The sequence below is a fragment of the Chlorocebus sabaeus genome, chromosome X (assembly GCF_047675955.1).
Source record: "Chlorocebus sabaeus isolate Y175 chromosome X, mChlSab1.0.hap1, whole genome shotgun sequence".
In the NCBI taxonomy this organism is placed as follows: domain Eukaryota; kingdom Metazoa; phylum Chordata; class Mammalia; order Primates; family Cercopithecidae; genus Chlorocebus; species Chlorocebus sabaeus.
This window is the reverse complement of record NC_132933.1, coordinates 101,171,056-101,193,643: the sequence shown is the minus strand read 5'-3', so window position 1 is coordinate 101,193,643 and position 22,588 is coordinate 101,171,056. Positions and strand designations below refer to the sequence as shown.

At 40.5% G+C, this 22,588-nt stretch overlaps 1 protein-coding gene and 1 long non-coding RNA gene across 3 annotated transcripts in view; both read right to left on the bottom strand.

Annotated features, from left to right (window-relative positions):
• LOC119622581 (uncharacterized) overlaps positions 1–8,131 on the bottom strand; it is a 48,077-nt gene extending 39,946 nt beyond the window's left edge. For both annotated transcript variants that reach the window (XR_012091849.1, XR_005239176.2), the window contains exons 1-3: positions 8,044–8,131; positions 7,397–7,461; positions 6,053–6,135 (exon numbers count right to left, since the gene is read on the bottom strand). This is a non-coding gene — a long non-coding RNA (uncharacterized lncRNA). The remainder of the gene's footprint in view (positions 1–6,052; positions 6,136–7,396; positions 7,462–8,043) is intronic.
• A 9,825-nt stretch (positions 8,132–17,956) lies between these two features.
• Positions 17,957–20,153, bottom strand: LOC103231995 (centromere protein V-like protein 3). The gene has a single exon (XM_037994885.2). The coding sequence runs from the start codon at positions 20,147–20,149 to the stop codon at positions 19,280–19,282; it is 870 nt and encodes a 289-aa protein (XP_037850813.1). The 5' UTR covers positions 20,150–20,153; the 3' UTR covers positions 17,957–19,279.
• Positions 20,154–22,588: the final 2,435 nt, after the last annotated feature.

The following is a 22,588-nucleotide window of genomic DNA, read 5'->3' as shown; positions in this document are numbered from 1 at the left end:
GTTCGTTTTTCTGGAAACAAAATGTCACGGTTGTCAGGTTACTAATAAAGGGACTATTAGGAAAATTGGGTCCCAAATTTATTCTTAAGGCAAGTAGGGGTGCAGGACGTGAAAGGAAGGTGGGTTTCCCTGTATGCTGGGTGTAATGGCCTAATTATGTCTACTACATGCAAAATAAATCACTGCTTCTTGGAATCCTCAAAACACCCAGGCCCTGGGCACTGAACAGTGTGTGCACGGAAAAGGGCTGTCCCCCTTAGAGTGATGATTGGTAATGATAGGTGATTCATGAAAAAAAAAAAAAAAAGTACAGGAGGTTACAGGGCAGAGGATGGCAAAGGGACAGGTTGGAGAATCTATTTAAAAAAAAAAAAATTATCTGGTTGGTGGTCAAGGACTGGAGGTGGAGAAGAGTGGAGGGGTTGAAGAGGATTGACTTCTCTGTGAAAAGGGTTTTATAGGTTATTTCTAGTATAGCACACTCCTGTGAGAATAAATCTTCATTTAAATTTTTGTGAAATTCTAAAAATAGTTTCTAACATTCATTTGGTAAAGAATTCAGTAACTTTCCAAGTGAATAAGTATATCGATCAATAGCTTCCCAATCCATTTTTACCTAAATGGTAGCATACTCTACAAACTATTCTGTACCTTGCTCTTCTGAATTAGCACTGTAACCATAGACAATCAGAAAAAAACCTAAGTATTTATCAAAGTGTGCAATGGTTAAAAGAATTATTCTATATCCATGAAATTGAGTATCATGGAGATATTAGAAATGGTGATGCAACCATATATTGACATTAAAATTATATTCATCTTCTAAGGTCAAATGAGAAAAGCAGCTTTTGAAATAGAGATGTGTGTGTACATGCAAATGCATAGTTAGAAGTTTAGAAAGATATATAAACACATAAAAACTGTTGACTGAACATCTCTGAATGATGGTATTACAAATGATACGTTTCCCTATTTTATGTGTGTGTTGTAATGTTTAGGATTTGCTACCATTTGATTAATTCCACATTTAATTTATTTATTTATTTTTTTTTTTTGAGACAGAGTCTCGCTCTGTCACCCAGGCTGGAGTGCAGTGGCGTGATCTAGGCTCACTGTGAACTCGGCCTCCCGGGTTCACACCATTCTCCTGCCTCAGCCTCCCAAGTAGCTGGGACTACAGGCACCTGGCACCACGCCCGGCTATTTTTTTGTGTTTTTAGTAGAGACGGGGTTTCACCATGTTAGCTGGGATGGTCTCAATCTCCTGACCTCGTGATCCGCTCGTCTCGGCCTCCCAAAGTGCTGGGATTACAGGCGTAAGCCACCGCATGCGACCACATATTTAATTTTTAAATTATGTAATACTTTCACAGAATTTTTAAAAATCAGCAAATAACAAAAGGTATAGGTTAAAAAGTCCCCATCCTGCCCCAGGATCTTGCATCCCTAGCTCCCTAGTTCCCATTCCTAGATTAGGAAATTCAACATTCAAATGAATAAAACAAGTTTCTCATGATACAGTGTGTATATGGAGAGGCAGGGATGCTGTATTAGCAAATAAGCTCAATATATTATTGTCAGAGCTAGGAGAGAAATCTGTTCTTCATGTGAATCAAGCTTTCTCTGACTTGTTCAGGGCCTCAGATATACTGTTCCCACTAACTGGAAAACTTGCCCTCCCCTTTCCACTTGGCTGTCTTTTTAATGTCCCTTCAAGTCTCAGCTGATAAATCTCTTCCTCCAAGAGGCCACCGTAAACTAGCAGGGATTTCCATCCTGTGCTATCTCAAAGCACTCTGTATTTCTTGTATCTCAGAGAGCACATATACCCTTTGCTGTAGCTTCTTTTTTCTTTTCTGTCTCTTAGCAAACATCACGAACCCAGCATGAAGCTTGTTCATTTTTGCATCTTAGAATCTAACATGATGCCCAGCCAGCAGGTTTGGGAAAATCTATCTCATTTGGGTCACAAAGACCAATACGAAAACTTTGTTCCCATCATTTCCTCATCATCCAACATAGGTTAGAGCTGTTTGAAAGGCACAAATAAAGGAGTTGACTTTTTAGTGGATGGAAAATGGTAAAAGTTTATTACTAATATCTGAAGTGGACTAAGATGTTACTCAGGGTTAAAAAATGTATTTAGAAATAGAATTTGAGGGCAGGAGACTTCTGGAAATGGTTTCCTTACTCTTAAAAAGAGACATACAGGGTAGGGAGCGGTGGCTCACACCTGTAATACCAGCACTTTGGGAGGCTGAGGCGGGCAGATCACGAGGTCAGGAGTTCGAGACCTGCCTGGCCAAGATAGTGAAGCCCCATCTCTACTAAAAATACAAAAATTAGCTGGGCACAGTGGCAGGCGCCTGTAATCCCAGCTACTCGGGAGGCTAAGGCAAGAGAATTGCTTGAACCCGGGAGGTGGAGCTTGCAGTGAGCCGAGATCGTGCCACTGCCCTCTAGCCTAGGCAACAGAGCAAGACTCCGTCTCAAAAAAGAAAAAAAAAAAAAAAAAAAAACATACAGGAGAAAACAACCTTTTTCTTTTCTATTCTTTTTCTAATTAAGAAAACACATTGATTTTTCTATTACTCAAGGTTTAATCAAATAAACAAAACCAGCAGGAGATACACATATATACACACATACACATTCAAAGGACTGACTTACATAATTGTGGGGGCTGGCTATGTAAGTCCAAAGTCCATAGAATAGCCAGTCAGGAAGTAAAGATCATGAGTAGGCCAGAGCCTCCTCAGGTATGGGATGAAGGTGGTTTCTACAGGTACAAGTGTCTCTTTTCCCAAAGAAGGTCTAAGCCCCCTTTTTTTTTTTTAAAGTTACACTGTAAAGAATTTTTTTATATATATACTTTAAGTTGTAGGGTACATGTGCATAACGTGCAGGTTTGTTACATATGTATACTTGTGCCATGTTGGTGTGCTGCACCCATCAACTCGTCAGCACCCATCAACCATCATTTACATCAAGTATAACTCCCAGTGCAATCCCTCCCCCCTCCCCCCTCCCCGTGATAGGCCCCAGTGTGTGATGTTCCCCTTCCCAAGTCCAAGTGATCTCATTGTTCAGTTCCCACCTATGAGTGAGAACATGTGGTGTTTGGTTTTCTGTTCTTGTGGTAGTCTGCTGAGAATGATGGTTTCCAGCTTCATCCATGTCCCTACAAAGGACGCAAACTCATCCTTTTTTATGGCTGCATAGTATTCCATGGTGGATATGTGCCACATTTTCTTAATCCAGTCTGTCACTGATGGACATTTGGGTTGATTCCAAGTCTTTGCTATTGTGAATAGTGCCGCAATAAACATATGTGTGCATGTGTCTTTATAGCAGCATGATTTATAATCCTTTGGGTATATACCCAGTAATGGGATGGCTGGGTCATATGGTACTTCTAGTTCTAGATCCTTGAGGAATCGCCATACTGTTTTCCATAATGGTTGAACTAGTTTACAATCCCACCAACAGTGTAAAAGTGTTCCTATTTCTCCACAGCCTCTCCAGCACCTGTTGTTTCCTGACTTTTCAATGATTGCCATTCTAACTGGTGTGAGATGGTATCTCATTGTGGTTTTGATTTGCATTTCTCTGATGGCCAGTGATGATGAGCATTTTTTCATGTGTCTGTTGGCTGTATGAATGTCTTCTTTTGAGAAATGTCTGTTCATATCCTTTGCCCACTTTTTGATGGGGTTGTTTGTTTTTTTCTTGTAAATTTGTTTGAGTTCTTTGTAGGTTCTGGATATTAGCCCTTTGTCAGATGAGTAGATTCCAAAAATTTTCTCCCATTCTGTAGGTTGCCTGTTCACTCTGATGATAGTTTCTTTTGCTGTGCAGAAGCTCTTTAGTTTAATGAGATCCCATTTGTCAATTTTGGCTTTTGTTGCCGTTGCTTTTGGTATTTTAGACATGAAGTCCTTGCCCATGCCTATGTCCTGAATGGTATTACCTAGGTTTTCAGGCCTTCTAACTGATTAAGTCAGGCCCACCCAGGACAATTCCTCTAACTCAAAGTCAACTGATTAGGGTATCCTAGTACATCTGGAAAATCCCTTTGCAGCAGAAACTATATTCATGCTTAAATAACCGGGAGTAGTGTGTATGCCATAGAATGGCTGCTACTTCCCTTCCATCTTCTAATTCACACAAGAGATTATCTCTAGTAGCCCACTTATCAAGAAACATTATAGAAAGTTAATTCTGGGGAATATAATTTTGCCTACCCAAGTTGACACACCACAGTGTTATTATATCCTCCACGGAATGCACCATCCAGGACTCTTCCCAGAACTTGATGAGAGGTAGACTTGTTTTGGGAGATGAGCAAGGGAGTTATGAAAGTTTATTTCTTCTTTGTTTTAGGCAGCCTTCTTTTTATACTGGAAGCAGTTGTGCCTAGAATTGATGCCTGGAAGTCTTATTGCAAAGAAAACATTCTAACCGAAGAGTCTTTTGATGTCAGAGGGCTCATTTCCTGGAACTCCTACAGACAGAAATCTTCTGACTTCAGGAAACCCAGACACATTGAAGAGAAGTCAACCAAGACACGGGCTTCCCAAATAACCTATCCAGAATGGTACAGTTTCTTCCAATACCCACTGGAGGTCACAACTTCACTGCTGATATCATCAGCCATTGTCCAGTGGGAATAGAAGTGAATCCTTTACAGCCTGTTTTAAGTCCTCATAGCACAAAGTACATCAATATAAAATAAGTCCAGGACTTAGTTGTGTGGTCAAAAGGGATAAGATAGAAAGGACAACGATCCTTCTTCCATGATCTATATCATCGCATCCTGACCTGTGACTGGACTAGAACCCCAGTGGCTCCCCCCATACTGATGTGACTGGCTCTTCTTGAAGCATGGCAGGTGTGCTTGGTTTCCCAAGATTCCTGTCCAGGAAGAGCAGTAAGAGTAGTGTTAAACCTAGGGCCTCATTGCAATTGGATTGATTGAACCCAAGCTGTAGCAGCGATAGTTTATTTATGTCCACTTACAAACTCTTGGCATTCAGAGAAAATGCAGGATTTCACTGCTCCTGGAGGGTGAGTTTGGAAATCTGCAATTGCACTATTTTTAGGCAGAACAGAGGAGGTTCTGTTTATTTTTGGTTAATTACTAATACTTTATATTGCCTTTACAGCCCCTCCCCCATCCATTTCCTCAGACATGGAAATTTTGCTGTCTCTGAACCCCTTCTGTGGACACTGTAATACCAAAAGCCAGCACTAAAATACAGGCATCTTCCTTAGAATACAGCAGGAAAAAAAAAATTTCTTTCCCATATCTCAAAAGGAGACATATTAGTTTTATCATATAGTGGTAATCAGCTACAGCACCTCTGTTATTTTTCAGATTTTTAAGAATTTTACAACTATTTGTTTTTCATTGTGTTTATTTTTAGTTATATTCTATGACATGAAACATTAGTTTTCCATTCTTGATCATGATGTGGGGCTTCTTTTAAACTGTAGTTAAATTTGAAGTTTACATGGTTTCAATGGAATTATTAATCAAATGATTCTTCAGGTGGTATTTGGATATGTTAAAAATCCTGAAGATGATACATGAATGACCAAGATCTGGGAAAAGCAACTTTGATTCACTGTGACAGTTACCATGTGCAATGTCTCAGTAAAAGGAGTCAAAGTTCTTCTTCCTCAGTACCTCATAACTCACCACAATAGTTGATCTGGTACCTGATACACAAAGCTACACATTGGTACTAATAGTGGTGGCACTTGTTTTTCTCATTCCAGACTGCGTTAGGGAGCTTGTTTTCCTATCAGTGTCACTACTAAGGTTAATTAATTAATTCAACAAATAGTATACCTATGAGGTTTCAACTAATGACCTATATGCCAGATCTGTAAATACCAAGGAAATATGGTCTTTATCCTATGTACAGAAACAGGGGAGCGCAAAGAAGGGACATAGAGAAACAGGAGAGAAGCGAAATAGAGAAGATGTGGCTACAGAAGTTGGAGGAAAACCAGCAGGACTATCTCTTGTGAATACAAGAGTGCTTACCTGTACTTGACAATTCCATTGATCCCTGGGTTCACATCATCAAATATATCTATGTAAGCCTGAATGATACTTATGACTTTTACCTATAAAATAAAATATTCTAATTAGCATGCCTATATATACCCATTACTCTGCATGTGGGAAGCAATCAGTGAATTATTCAGTTCAATCTCATCAGGAGGAAAATCACACTAACAGATACACTCAGATACATTAAGAAATCAAGAATTCAAGAATATACTGGCTCTGGAAATCATGAGAAGTATGGGGTTGAAATACATAGACCCTTCTCTTAGTGAAGAAAATTGGAGTTGAAAGATGTCCTGTAGTCACTTGTTTAGAAGATATTATTACCAACTAACATATAATCAGTACAATAACAACTAAACTTTATTGGGTGTGTAGAATGTTCCATATTCTTCATAGAATAAATGTTTACTGAAGACCCTCAGAGCACTAGGTTCTAGGTACTGTAGGTACACATGATGATTCAAGTTTGGTCCCAGGCTCAAAGAGCCCACAGTCTAATAGACACAGATAATTACGGTACTGATGTGTGGGAAGCAGGAAAGCTATGAGAGCAGGGGATGTTGGGAAAACAGAGGTGGGCCCCTTTAATTCATGTGGTCTCAGTAAGGGGCTTGTTTAGGAGGTAGGTGCTATTGTTACCTCCATTTGTCCGATGAGAAATTAACAGAGAGAATAGTACCTGGTTTATGGCAAGCACTCAATACACATTCCTTTAAGGAATAAGTGGATGTTAAGCAACTTGCTCGAGAAAACACAACTAGTTAGCGCTGGAGTTTTCCAACCCCAAATCTGACTGCCTCAAAGCCCTGTGCTGCTTCCAGTATGCTGATCTCTCTCTTTGCCAGTAATGTCACTCATATTGTGGAGAGCTACTCTCTCTCTGAGGATTCGACCTCCCATAGAGAGCAGTGAGAGAAGGGACAAGTGCAGTTCCCAAGCCTTTCACACTGGATGAGGCACCGAACTTCCAGAGAAGATGCTTCTAATGTTGCTGTCATTTTCTGAGCTGTCTGGTCTTTCTACACTCATTAAATAGTTAGGAAGGTGTACTGCATGCATCTGGGCTTCAGGAAAACTCCTTTTAGTGCTGACTCAGAGGCTCCTGTCACATTATAAGGGTACTGGGTCCTGCTGAATTTTTAGATTGTCCGAGAGGAAAGGGTGTTCCCAGGAAGATGGCTATCTCATCAGGAATGCCATGGCCTGCTCTGCAACTCTGTGGAAAGGATGCCAGAATCGAAAACTGAGGTATTATCTGAGGCTGTGAAATGTAGCATGTCGAATTATAAACAAGATTGTTAACTGTTTGCTTACCTGTTCTGCCCTCCTTGAAATGAAACTGTCCAGTCCAGGTCTAACTTCAAAGCCTTTTCTCTTTTCTGAAAGTAAGAGCTTCCATAAGTGTGGAACACAGAAAACTGGTGATATTCATAATAATTTTAGTGCTACTTGGACATTAAAAATTTTAATAGTCATATATGTGTTTTATTTTTCAGTAAACATGTAGTATATCACAGCCACATCAAGACCTTTTTGTGGTGATTGGGGAAGAGCGTTGATATTACACACTCCATAGAAAATCACCACAACATTTCCTTTCAAGATCTCTGATCTTTCCCTCAGATTTCCTATCCTGTTGGCAATTGCCCAGTTTTTTTCTCACTGTTTAAATCTTTCATCCATTATCAGACTTCTTGTTTCCCCAAGAATAGAAGCCATCCTTCTGTCCTCCCCTTCTGTCATCTGTTTTTACAGAAGCAGAATCTAAGCTTGCGATTTGCATTCTTTCAACCAGAAACCATTTCTGCAATAAAGGACCCTCCTCAGAATACAATCTTTGGCTGACAGCAGGATATTATAAACAATGAATTTTTTCTCTCTCAGAAAGCATACAAACAAATTTCCCCACCCCTAAAAGACAGAAATTCTAACTGCATTTCAGGAAGAAAAAAATGCCATACCTCATCCCGTTGGGTGTCCTGAGCATTTTGCCACGGGATCTGGGGAGAGGTCTCAGGGATGAGAAGTTGGCTGATAGCGTTGAGATCATAAATTCCATGAAGCTGTGTTGGAGAGAATGTTGGTGGATAATTAAGCTGACAATGGCCTACGCTGCTTACTCAGCAGTCTGTGGGCTTTGGCATCATATGACTGTGGGTGTCCCTCCTAAATCTGTGGCATAGCAGATTTGGGCATCTTTTCTAACTTCTCTGGTCTCAGTTTTCTCATCTTGAAAAATGGAAATGGTATTATGCATTCTGAGTTGCTTTATAAGGACTGGATGAGAGAATACATATGAAGTGTTTAGTAGTGTGGAAATCTATTATTTATTCATTTTTATTTTGGTTTAATAAAATGATGAAGAATAAAATATTTAATTGAAGTAAATTGATTTAAGTAATTTAAGGAAATTTTTCAATAAAAAAGTAAAAAAAAAAACCTTTTAAACATTTTATTGTATTTCTTTTTGAAGTTATCTTTCCTACCCTGATTGTCCACTTTTATAGTTGCATATGTTACTTTAAGTTAATTTCAATTTTAAGTAATTCTGTTTCACTGAAAATATTAGAAAAAAATCAGCACAATGGTATCTATAATTGTAAAAAATCTTAAAAGTGGTGAATGCATGACTGAGTTCTGAGAAATGTTAACCCAGGTTATGTCCTGTGGTGTGCACTGTGCTAGCTATAATGAGGGATGACCCTGAAAACATGAATCAGAATTCCCTGCTCCCTCAACACCTCATATGCAATGGAAAACTTTACTTGACATCTAATACACAATAGCCAAATTATGGTACCTATTGTACTAATCCCATATTGGAAGATAGTTTTCTGTTGCTATGAGTAGCACAGTAAAATATCAATTAATTCAATAAATATTCGATAATGCTTATTGTATTTCAGTCTAGATTTCCTGAGGTCTAGTGGGTAAAAGCTGATGCATACATAGAACATAAAAATGGGACTGTAAGTGATGAATTAAAAGCCTTTGCCTGGCCCATCAAAAAGACAACTACCAAGAAGAAGAAAAATTCAAATAGATTGAAAAGGAGTTACCACAGGAGTATGAGGAAAACCAGGAAAGTCATCTCCTTGTGAGTGTGAAAATGTTCACTTATGTCGACAGTTTCACCAGTCATTGGATTCACATATTTAATTCTGTCAAAATGATATCTATGAATTTAAACTCTGACATAAAATAATACAATTAGTAGGCTTGTATTAACTCAACAAGTTTTTTTCTTCCAATAAGTATTTATTAAAGACTCATTGTGTATCACAGTTTGTATTTGAGAAAGTTTTAGTAAATCATCTAATGGGCTCTCACCCTAAGGCTAGATCAGTGAATACGATAATAACGAGTTGACCAAGATTCATCAAGAGGCAAATATGTTAGGTGTGGAAGGTCTGGAGAATTATAAACCCAGGGTACGGATGAAAGGCCCAAATCCGCCTTGAAATGAAGAGAAGTTTGAATGTGGTGGTGGAATACTAGCTATCCTTTACTGAGGGGTGGGTCACACAATAAACATTTACTGAACATGACTGGGCTTTTTGGACACGGAGAAGAACCAGGCCTAGGCTACAAAGTGCTTTTAGTCTAGTGGTCAGAAAGTTATACAGAAATGTAATTGCCAAACATTTTGATGAGAATACTGACAGGGCTGAGAAGATGAGTCACTGGAAACACAGAGGAAGGCCTCTAAAAACCAGGCTGAGGGTGCGTGGGTGTGATCAAGCTGTACAAAACTTTAACTTGGTCAGGGACACAGAGCTAAATAGCAGTGTGGTCAGTTTTCATCACTGGATCAGCCTGATTCCAATGCTCTGTACAGTTTATTCCAAGTTCACGCCTACAACAAGGCCATCTGTTTTCATTTGGAACTTAAAGGTGCACTTCCCCAGGCTCTGCTTTCACTTTCCATCATGCTTCCTTCTCCTTTCAGACTCACCATAAAGTGAAATAGTTGACCCCAGCCTGTTGGTTTCAGAGCAGCAATTTTGAGCTCTTTCCTAGCACTTTACAGCGATGGTCTTTTCTGCTGGGTGCTGAGATTTTTTAGGCATGAACCCTATTGGAAGCATTACACGTGTCTCATCAGGAAGGGCAGGTATATTTCAGAAAGTTCAATATACGTGAAGTGTTGTCATAGTGAGTGGATAGAGGTCTGGCTTTGGAGACAGATAAATATGGATGCAAACCCCTGCTCCATTACCTACCACCCAAGTTACTGAACAGGGTAGTTACTGAAACTACCCTGTTTGCTCATCTGTAGAAAGCAGAGAAGGTAGGAATTGATAAATATCTCTCAGGGTAGGCTGGGAAAGAAAAATATGCATTCCTTGAGATTATCTGTTTATGTTTCTGACTGTTAGAGTGTGAACTCCCAGAGGACAGGGATGCCGTCTGAGTCATCTCTGTGCCTTAAAAACTCCAGAACCACATCCAACCAGAGCAGCCTCAGCACATTTTTCTTGTGCAGAGCTGAATCAGGCCTCAGCTGCTTCTGCTCCAAAGCGATGGTGCTTATTTTGAAGATCCTTTCTTGCATCCTAGAGGTCTATGAATACTACTCACATGCCAACTTTAATGAGAATCTCCACAGAGGAAGTTATATTTTGCTCCATTGTGACTTTTGCCATGTCTGTTTCCATTTGAATTTTTGAGCTACACTTGGATATAGCTGAACCAGAAATAATTTCTTGCACTCTCTGCCATATTAAAATTTACACACAGACAATTCAAGAGGCAAGTCTCAGGCCTTTTAAAGGTATAAGGCTTTATTGGCAGAAAGACTGGAATGTGAACAACAAAAGCTTTCCTTACTATATCTGCCAATAGCAAGCCATAATATGTCTATTTTAGCCCTAATCCCATTGTGCTGTAAACAGTGGTAACGTGTTTGTCTTATTAACTGAACTGTGAACTTCCAGAGGCCAGGAAATGTATTTATTCTTGTTTATTCCTCTTTTTATTCCCAGCACCCATGACAGTGCCAGGCACATAGAGGACATTCAATAAATGGTTTTTGAGTAAACGAATGAGACAGCATTTGTGAATTTTATATAAGAACCATACAGAGGAGGTGGCAGGCTAAGAGTGGTTCTAAAGCAATGCTGATGTTACACAACCTGCAAGTGAGAGAGGAAGAAGCCTTTAGATCTGCTTGAATCCAGAAGCCTGCAGTCTTAGTTGCATTGGCTTTACTAGACTCTGGGACTCCCTGCAGCTTACCTTGGCCACTTTCCGTGGTACTCAGCATTCAGAAAGGAGCCCTGTTTAGGATGGACTTTATGTCCAAGGCTGGTTCATGGATTAGATTATTCATGCAATAAGTAGCTATTATTCACTTAATATGATTAGCTATCCCTCTAGGTGCTGTGGATTTAGCAGTGAAGAAAACTGAGACTGTTCCTTGAGTAAATGTCCCTGCTCTATGAAAGCTGGTATTCTAGTTCAAAGAGACAGAAAATAAACAAACAAATGCGCAACAAGGCTCACTAAACAATAGTATTTGAGGATTAATTATCGTGAGATAAGTATAGCAAATTGCAGACGAATTTAATGCATGAAAGTAAACAACATAATATGCTCTTATTTATCTTATGCATGTAATTAATAGCAAGTGATATTTTTGAATTAAATATACGATTATATAAGTAAAACAGTATGAAGATTCTTGAGTTTTGGGAACAAATATCTGATTAAATAGCTATTGCTTCAAGTCTCTTTCACCAACTCACACAGCTTCTGAGAGCAGAAAAATATTTTGATGGAGAGAATGTCTGAGTAACACATTCTTTCTCTGGCTGTAATATCATTACAGATTCAGTCTTGTCAAATTATGTTGAATTTTAAATACAAACCGAGTCCTTGTAAACTACTCATCAGGTATTTTATGCGTACTTATTATGAGGTTAACATTAAATCGGGCACCGGAGGTACAAGAGAATGCTGAATCATTCTCTGCCTTCAATGATCATAAAGCCTTGTTGGAAGACAATGCGATTTGACCTTTCACACTGGTAGAACTCAAGACCATTTGAATTACAGTGAAGGGAATGGAATCTAGATTCATAAATACCCTTGATCATTACTTACTCCTTTTGTGACTCTGGACATGATCTTGCACTCCTCTGAGCTTATTTACTCTTGTGTAAATTAGAGATAATAAAATCCACCTTTTGGGGTTGCCAGGAAGATGAGAAATGACTCCTGTACACAGTAGAAGCACAGTATTATTAGTCTCGTACATTGTGTGAGTATCAAAGATTAGCATAGAGCTATTGGTATAGATTAGGCATTAAAATGGGAGTGGAAAGTAATTAAATGCAACCTGATCCATACAAATATGACAAACAGAAATCCTTAGAGTAGATTAAATATTGATCTAACAATGTGATGGTCTAGCTAGCACCAGGAAACATGCAGTCTAGCAACACAGTAGATTGGTAAGCTGCTAGCCACTAGGGTCAGAAATAATCATTGTTAGGATGACAGGTGTTAGTGCTCATAGCAGTAGGGGAATTCAAGATATCCTAAGATGAGAGATGACTATGTTTCATCATCCATTTTAATGCATACAACAACATTATAAGGTAGATACTGTTTTATACCCCATTTACATATAAAGAAATCTGAGAGTCAGAGGGTAATGAACTTGCCTAGAAATACCCTAGCCAGTAAAGGAAGAGGTTATGATTCAAACCTAGGCACTCTGATTCCAGTACTTAAGACATACCTGGGGCTACTTTTCTAAATATTTCACATGTACTATCTAATGTAATCCTTACAGTTACACAACTTTTACTAAAAACTACAGTTCTCACTCAGAAAGACAGAAGAATTTGCATAAAAAAGAATTTCAAGCCCAGAAATACTAATATTACAGTTGTCAGGAATAGTAACATCCAGCCTACTTCCAGCCTTTCTCTCTCTCTCTCTCCTTCCTTCCTTCCTTTCTTTTCTCCCTACTTCCTTCTCTCTCTCTCCCTCTCCCACCCTCCCTCCTTCTTCCTCTTCCTCCCCCATTCAAATCCAGGCAATAGACTATTACCAAGGGCTCCTTTAACGTTCTTTTGCCGTGAAGTCAAAGAGCTGCTCCTGCAGAGAAAAGGGTTAATTAAGACCATAGAGAAGAACAGTTCACCAAGCATACTAGAGTTTCTGCCCTGGCAAAACATACCCAAAGATGATGGTGACTGGTTGGAACCAGGGATTCCTGGAAACTTAGAACTTTACATTTAGGGCAAGGGACTTGAGATTTAAAGGAAAAGTAATGTTAGGGAAACTGGGTTGTAATTTTAGTCCTGGGGGTCAGTTGGAGGGGGAGTGTAGAAGGTAGGGTCATCTTTGTGATGGACTGGTTCGGTTTTGTCTCAGGGTTGCATGAATCTGTGGGGAGAAGCCAGCAGTCTGCTGTAGGCAGCTCATACCAACTCGCTAGAGCTGATGATTAAAAATAAAATTATATGAACTTATGATAAATTATATTAACAACAAAGATAAAATACTCAAAATGAATGGGCTCCTATATCTCTTATAACATTTTACTATTATCCGTGTTCTTGAAGGGATTTGTGTTTTTCATCCGTACCGTGGAAGTGTTGTGGAATAGTGTGCCCCTGCTCATCTCATCTCAGTGTGTATTCAGTGTGTGTATTCAGTGTATTCAGTGTGTTCAGTGATTTCACATTGATAGCTTGAAGTAAACCTGGTGGTGGGGGAATTTACAGCACCCAGAAATCAGGCCTTCATTTGTTGTTATGTTGATTGACTAGAATTTATGAAATGATGTAGAAAATGTTAATAATGCTGATTAAACTTTAATGTGTTTTGTGTCTGTAGCTACTACATTGTGAATAGAATAGCATACAAAATTGAGGAACTATTATTTTTGTATTTAAAGACCATTGTTCAGTTTGCCAAAGAAGTCACTAGAGTCGTTGATGAATAAGTGAAGTTCTTGATGAATAAATGAAGTTCTGATATGGTTCTTTGTTGTATGAGTCTTACTTGTTAACATAAACAAGTTAAAACCCCACATTCATGTTAGAACTACACTTGAAGAGATGCTTGCTAGGTATTTACCAGTATATATCTGGCCAATACCTTCAACTCCTGCCGCATCCCATGCACACCAAATGACCTGGCCTCCCAGCACTGACTATTGGTTCCAGAGCAGTGGACATTGCAAGTGACATCGGAAGGGACGGTTAGAGAAAATGGGACATGAGGCCTTGAAGGGAATGGGAAAAGGCAAATTGAGGAGGGGATGAAGGGGCGGAGGAGCTAGCCCATATCTATGAGTACATATGTGTGAGAATATATAGCTAAAGTTTACTTAGAATGTGTTTCTTTACAAACTTCAATGCATATTCCGTGCATATTCAAGGATATACATTTGTACATGCATGTACATAAACAGGCATTCAAGCACATAACTACAATAGAGTTATTTTTATTTATTCATTTTTAAACACGCTAATGCATGGACATATTAATGTGTATGTGCAATGAATGTTTTAAAACTTTCAAAATCACTGGCTAATTGTTTTCCCCACTTCTTTTTACTCAAACCTTAAATACATTTTTTCAGAATTTCCTACCGTTGGCAGGAAATAGCTATATTTTAAGTTACGTGCTTTCTAAATAATTCTGGATATTATAAAACCCCAAAAGAAGTTCTACTTCAGTGACTGGTGCACAGTGAGTATTCCTAGCTTATGCATACACAGATATTTATTGGATAATGATATGGCAAATGATGTACGGGGCACTTGGGATTCAGAAAGAATTGGGTAGTGTCCTTGCCTTCAAATATCTCATAGAAAACAGAAATTAAACAAATACAATTTATGATCTGATATTGGGGCCAGGATAGAAGCCTGATCCTCATGTACGTCACACTCTCTCCAGCTTCTAAGACCTCATATATATTATTATTCCACTCTCTGGAAAATTCTAGTTCTGCTTTTCACCTAACTCCTATTATTTGCTGTATCTCAGATAGCGTGTCTCTTCTTTTGAAAGGCTATACCTTGCCTCCATCTTGATATATACTGTCAGGACACCTTGAATTCTCCTACCAATATGAGCACCTATCACTGTTTGTTGTAGTTTCTTGATTTGTTGTAGTTTCTTGATTAGTTGTCTTCCTCAACACACCATGAGCTCCACAAGGACTGAGATCAAGGATGCCTTACTCATTTCTATATCCAGAAGCCTACTTCAGTACCTGGCATACTAGTGTGAGAAAAGACACTATGACCGCTGGAAGGCTCAGTTCATAGGATGGGGTTAAAAAACAGTTAGAAAAAATGAATCCATGCCAATTTCTTATTCCAATATCACAGTCAAAGCTGCGTGATCGGACATGACTAGACACTGGAAATTCGCTGATGTAGGTTCTATTCTTATATTCTAAATAGTAGAGGATTTTATTTAGCACAGGAAAAGAAAACTGGAAATAAAATTTGGGAGCAATGATTTTATGAGATGTCCCATTTCATAAAAAGGACACAGAAAAAAACAGTGCCTCTTTCTCTTCTTGATTCTATTCTTCCTGGTTGTAATTCCTAGAATGCTTATTGTAGAGGAAAGCATCCTAACTACTGGGCTTCTTTCCCAGAGACTCTGAGGAAGCAAGCGTCATCCCATTGCCTTTGAATTCCTCAAGTGTTAAAGTAAAATCATCCAACAATGTGCCATCACTTATAACGTCCACTGGAGGGCGATATACTACTGCCGGTACCACCTTCTATAGAATAGCCTGCGAGGACTAACTTTAGTTACCTAACACTGTAATTGTAAGTCCTTATAGTACAGAACACCTAATAAATAAAAGAAGCCTTTTCGGTAGATGTGAAGATACAGATGAGAAGATGGAAATGGCACCAACCCTGCGCCCACCTCCCATTTCCTTACCTATGACCCCAGGGTAGACCAGGTTCCCAGGGGTCCTGTAATGCTTTGCCTCCATGCTGACTTGTGACTGACACAGTACACAGAGCTAATGGTTTTCCCTAGAACATGGCCGGTCTCTTTAGGTTCCTGTGTATCTCATCCTGGAGAGAGGACAAGATTAGGAGATGAGTGTTATTATCATAACAATTTTAGAGATGAGGACACTAAAACTGAGGTCCAAATAAGTTTATTAACTGGCCCAAGAATAAACTTATTAACTGGCCTCTTTTTTGTGCTCCCACAGCACCCCACTTTTTCCTAGTCACACTGTGTTTGGAGGCTTTCTTATTCACTAAATGGAAGTGATAAGGGCCTAGAGACTGTGTTTTTTGTTCACTGTTCTATCTTGGCATGGAAAACATTGCTGGGCAGCCAGGAGGCATAAAGTGGAGGAAGGCAAGGCAGGGAATAGGGTATGAGGTGGGAGAAGATGATGTTCCACCTACGGTGATTCCCCTGTCATGGCTTGGATGAATGTGGATGGGGAAGTAACAGTAGATGTTGTCTGATAAATCCGTTAAGAGGCGAAAGATCGAGCTGCACCCTACGGACTTACTTCCTATTACTCCTTCTACCTTGTCACTGGATTGATGTAACTCTCACTTTAAGTGCCCGAAAAAATAGCACCTGAGAGGATATCCATAAAAGTGTCTAAATCCTAGGATTGAGTGCAATCATGACCCTTGGTTCTATTTATCAGTGTCCTCACCTAAGAGCAACCATCATAGCAAATTCTTGAGTGCCTGCTGGGCATCAGCCACTGTGCCAGCAGATTATACACACGTCCTCATTTCATCCTCACAATGAAGATGAGGGTGGGCTTTTACAGATTTCTCTTTTTTTGAGACAGAGTCTTGCTCTGTCACCCAGGCTGGAGTGCAATGGCGCGATCTCAGCTCACTGCAACCTCCACCTCCTGGGTTCAAGCAACTCTCCTGCCTCAGCCTCCTGAGTAGCTGGGATTACAGGCGCCCACCACCACACCTGGCTAATTTTTTGTATTTTGACAGATTTTACAAAGCTGGACAGTAGTGTATAGAAGAGTTGGGTTTTCAGCTCAGGCTCAAATGCCAAGCCCTTGCTCTTTCCTTGAATTAAGAGATGCCTGAAGCCACTGTCAGCATCCACAATCACTAATGGCTCACAAACACTCATTTACGATTTTGAAGTGTAAGATATACTTTTGTACAATAGAAAAAAAAGATAGCTAACACATAAAGTAACACTAACTTTAAAGTCCCCTTTGGAAATACAGGGGAAAACACTGACTTCCTGCAACCTGTGGTAAAATCCCCCAACGACTCCCTTAAACACCTCTTCCTTTCCCCTATATTCCTTGCTGGATCTAAGCTGCTTGTTGCTTCTCTTTCTCTCCAGTTCTTCCTCAGTCATCCCCTTCCCCAACAGTTTGTTCTTCCTCAGGTTTTAGCCCCCCTCCCATTCCTTCTCACCAGCACAGCAGTCCTCTGCTCGCATTCTCACACACAGAAACCAGCCTAGCATGCTTAAACTATATGCCAAGTTAAAAAGGGGGTCTGGCACTCTTGAACATGAGTCTTTAACCAAACTGACGAATGATTTGCACATGGCTTAGAGAAGCAAAAATAATCAAAACATGCTTTAAAAGTCATTCTCAGAAAAAGAAATTATACACACACATTTCTTTAGACAGAAACACTGACATGGTAGAAGCATGGCATCTTGAGTCATTTTTTTCCATCGCTCTGGATCCGTTCTGTGCAATGGAGTGTAATACAGGGGTAACTCAGTGCAATTTGGTATTTTCTGACCACCAACATGACTGAACCACCTAAGGCATATATGCATGTTCATGTTCTCCCTTCCTCTCTCCTTTCCTACCTCAACTCAGTCCCTAGGTGGAGAAGGACTGGGGCAATTCCAAAGAACAAAGGAGGAATCTTGGGGAGAAGAGCAACATGTTGGAGAAACCAGGTCACAAAAACCTTCCCTTAAGGTAGGGGTAGGGGAAGATGGAAAAGAAGAGGTATGAATTGAAAGGTGGTAACATCTCTGTGTGATGGCACAGCCATGTCATCTCTCATATACATGGAAACACGTACTTAATTGATCTCTTTTCACTTCGTTGAAAAGGTAAGTCAAGTTAAACAATTCAACATCCAATTAAACGTACAGAGGAGAGACAGACAGCAAATAAAAGACATATGGAGAGAGTATCCAGGCCCTTTTACCCAAGTCGTAGAACAATGCAGACATTTATTGGAAGTTTGCTCCTTTGAAATATCATTATTGCACTGAAAGTTGGAAAAAAGCTAAACATTCATCAGAGGAGGTTGATTACATAAATTATGAAAGATCCATATTTTTTAATTCTATGAAGCCATAAAATGATAATATTGATAGGTATCGTTGAATCCACCACTGATTGTTTGATAAAAATTTCAGATATCAAGAATTACATATAAATTAGAGCTGGTTTTGTAATATACAGCATAGAAATACATACTTTTCTATTATTAAATATTTACTGATTTCTGAATACTTACACATGTATAAGACAGGTATTTAGAAAGATTAAAGAGGGCATACAGCACACAGACGTTTCTCATTCCTGTCTCCCATCTCCTTTCCCAGAGACAGTTTCTAAAACAAAACGGAGGAAAACACTAACATCATTCGTCTAATAAGAGCAATGAGGTATGTAATACTAATGAAGCTTAAAACATATCATATAAAAAACACTAAATAACTGGACTAAGTAGTGCAAATGCCTCTCTAAAACGCACACGTCGCACACACACGATAATGAATGGAAGACATCCTAGCACGTTTACAAACTGTTTGTGTGTTGCCGTCCTACACACCAGACACAAAGCACTGAAAACAACAAGCCTGTTCACAATAACACCAGGAACGTATAGTACACAGGAATCATCTGCAGGTGATTTGTGACAACTGTAGGCAGAACTGTAAAAGCGAGAGACTAAATGGATGACTTGAAAAAGCAGAGACACTATTCTTGCTTATGGGATTCCAAGACTATCGTTGTACACTGACAAAGGTGTGCTCAAGATTTGGATCGTAAGCGAGTTCACTGAAAACTAGCGGAGAGGAAGGGCAAATACTGGAAGGGAATCCACGGTTTGACCAGGCCAGAAACACCTCTTCCACAGCATGTGATCTGTGCAGGTACTCGGACGCTCCCCGCAGGGCCGCCCGGGTCGGTTTCGGGCGGGCTTGCGGCCCCAATCACTGCTCCTGTTCGCGGGGATAGGCAGGGGCTGACTGGGAGGACGTCTTGTGGATGGCCTTGGGCTCCTCGGCGGCCTCCTCCCCCGGGTCGCCACCGCCGACCTCCTCGATGACCACGCTGCGCACGGTGCCCTCGTCCAGGCAGTGCGGGGCGACGCCGTACACGCGGGGGTCGGACACGCGGGGTGCTGCGTGGAAACTCTGCACCCCGCACCTGCTGCAGAAGCTGTGCAGCGCCGGGTGCGTGTTGGACCGATAGGTGACGATGCTGTCCGCGCCCTGGAGCAGCGTGAAGCGCGAGGCTGGGACGAGGAAGTGGCGGTGCTGCTTCTTCCTGCACAGCCTGCAGCTGCAATCCACCACGCGCAGATCTGCCGGGGCCCAGACCGCAAAGCGGACCGCGCCGCAGTGGCAGCCCCCGGTGTGATGCACGAGGCCCGGGTACTCGAAGGTGTCCAGCAGGACCTTGGCGGCGCCCTCGCAGCTGAGGCCCCACAGCTTCCTGAACGTCTCCCAGCGCTCCCGCTGTGCGCCCAGGTCCAGCTCCTCAGGGGACTCGGCGGGCGCCGGAGGGTCCGGGAGTGGCGTGGAGGGCAGAGGGTTTCTGGGGCCCGCCTCCCGGACCCGCCGCCACCGGCGCTTCCGCCGCAACCTTCCCAGCCACCTCTTGGCCGCCGCGTGGCTCCCGACCCCGACTTGGACCCGGGGGCACTGCGCGCGGCTGGCGCCCATGACCGCGATGGCCGCGCAGCCGGCGGGAGGATCCCCGGGCCGCTTTCGCCTCCGCCGCTGAGCAGTGGCCCGGTTCCTCACTCTGCCCATGGCGCCCGCAGACTCCCGAGCGCGTGCCCAGCCAGCTACCCCCATTTCAGTCGCCGAGCAGCCTCCTTGTCTGCGCCAGCAGGATTGGCCACTTGTTGAATGTGATGTAAAGAGACCCTTCCCTTGACCCTATCACAACAGCCTTTGCTGGCTTGAAATTCTGCCTGAGCCTATCAATTGCCCCTTCTCCTAAATGTTAATTTCTATTGTTGATTCAAATCATCAGCCTAACCTTAACATATTGAACCACTGAAAATACTGTAGACCTTATAGTTAGCATGCAGCAGCAAGTAGATCAGCTTAAGAAAAAAGAATTATTCACCTACTATAGGAGAAGCAGAGTCATACATAAAGCCTTGGGGGGTGAAAATGTATGGTGTGTAACTAGTTGTACGAAAGTTAAGTGTAGTAAAGATGACGACCCACAATAGTATGTTACATCAGTGGACTCAACCAGAGAAAATACAGGGGAAAAAAATTCATTTATTTAAATCCATCTTCTAAGGACAAGAGGTAAAAGAAGAAATAGTACATTTATTTTTGCATCTGTTCCAAGAGCAAATTAACAGCTCTGGCAGGCGTGAATACGAAGTGGAGACTTTGTTCTTTGGAGATTGATTTGGTTGATCGTTGGGCGTGGTCAGAGGAGAGACCCCACAAAATGAGCACAGATCTTCTTTTCTGGGGTGCAATAAGCACCTGGGAAAACAGTGAGCAGTCTTAGGAATGCTGCTTCTTGTGAGTTAAGTAGTAACATCCACACACATGGGTTTTAAGCAGAGATGCATCCATCTACCCACAACCTAGATTCAATGATTCTTAACATTTTGTCTCATGTATCTATATGCGACAACTGTAGGCAGAACAGTAATTCGATAGGAATTACACGTATCTATATGCATGCATATGTGCATACATTTTTCAAAAACATTTAAAGTAAGATACATACATTAATGCCATATTGTCTCAATATTTCAGCACTCACATGCTAAGAATAAAGACATAATTTCTTTTTTGAAGCCCAAGATTATGTATTTACTTATTTTTATAAGTTCGGTGGTACATGTGCAGGTTTGTTACATGGATATGTTGTGTAATGCTGAGGTTTGGGGTTCTAGTGTACCCATCTCCCAAATGGTGAACACGGTAGCCAACTGATACTTTTTCGACTCTCATTTCCCTCCCACCCTCCCTGCTTTTGCAGTCACCGTGTCTATTATTTCCCTCTGTGTGTGCATGTGTATCCATTGTTTAGCTCCCACTTATGAATGAGAATTTGATTTTCTGTTTTTGGGTTATTTTATTTAGGATAATAGCCTCAAGTTTCATCTATGTTACTGCAAAATACATGATGTCATTCCTTTTTATGGCTGTGTAGTATTCCATGGTGTACATATAGCATATTTTTCTTTATTCAATCATCTGTTAATGGATACAAAGTCTATGACTTCACTATTGTGAATAGTGCTGCAATAAACATACCAGTGCAGGTGTCTTTTTGATGTAACGATTTCTTTTCCTTTGAGTAGATACCCAGTAGTGGGATTACTGGGTCAAATGGTAGTTCTATTTTTAACTCTTTAAGAATCTCCATACTGCTTTCCATAGGAGTTGTACTAATTCCCAGCAACACGATGTAAACATTTTCTTTTCTCTGCATCCTTGCCAACATCTGTTCTTTTTTGGCTTTTTAATAGTAGCCATTCTGACTGCTGTGAGATAGTATCTCCCTCCTCGTGATTTTAATTTACATTTCTCTGATGATTAGCAATGCTGAGCATTTTTTCAAGTGTCTGTTGAACATTCATATGTCTTCTTTTGAGAAATGTCTGTTCATGTCCTTTGCCCACTTTTTAATGGGGTTATGTGTTTTTGTTGTTGTTGTTGTTGATTTGTTTCATTCCTTATAGAGTCTGGATATTAGTCCTTTCTCAGATGCATTGTTTGTGAATATTTTCTCCTATTCTGTAGGTTGTCTGTTTACTCTGTTGATTGCTTCTTTTGCTGTGCAGAAGCTGTGTAGTTTAATTAAGTCCCATTTGTCTATTTTTCTTTTTTCTGCATCGCTTTTCAGGTCTCAGTCATAAATTCTTTCCCTAGGCCAATCTCCCAAAGTTTTTTCCTAGTCTTCCTTCTATGATTTTTATAGTTTCAGGTATTACGTTTAGGTCTTTAATCCATTTTGAGTTAATTTTTGTGTATGGTGAGAGATAGGGGTCCATATTCTTCTGCATATGGTGCTAATTTTCCCAGCATCATTTATTGAATAGGGTGTCCTTTCCCCATTGTTTATTTTTATCATCTTTGTTGGAGATCAGTTGGTTATAGCTATGTAGCTTTACTTCTGAGTTATCTGTTCTTTTCCATTGATGTGTCTCTTTTTGTACCAGTATCATGCTGTTTTAGTTACTACAGCCTTGTAGTTATAGTTTGAAGTTGGGTAATGTGATGCCTTTGGCTTTCGTCTCGTTTTGCTTGTGATTG

Excerpts from the sequence above, each read along its gene's own strand:
- LOC103231995 (XM_037994885.2), bottom strand. The coding sequence starts at position 20,149 with ATGGGGGTAGCTGGCTGGGCACGCGCTCGGGAGTCTGCGGGCGCCATG.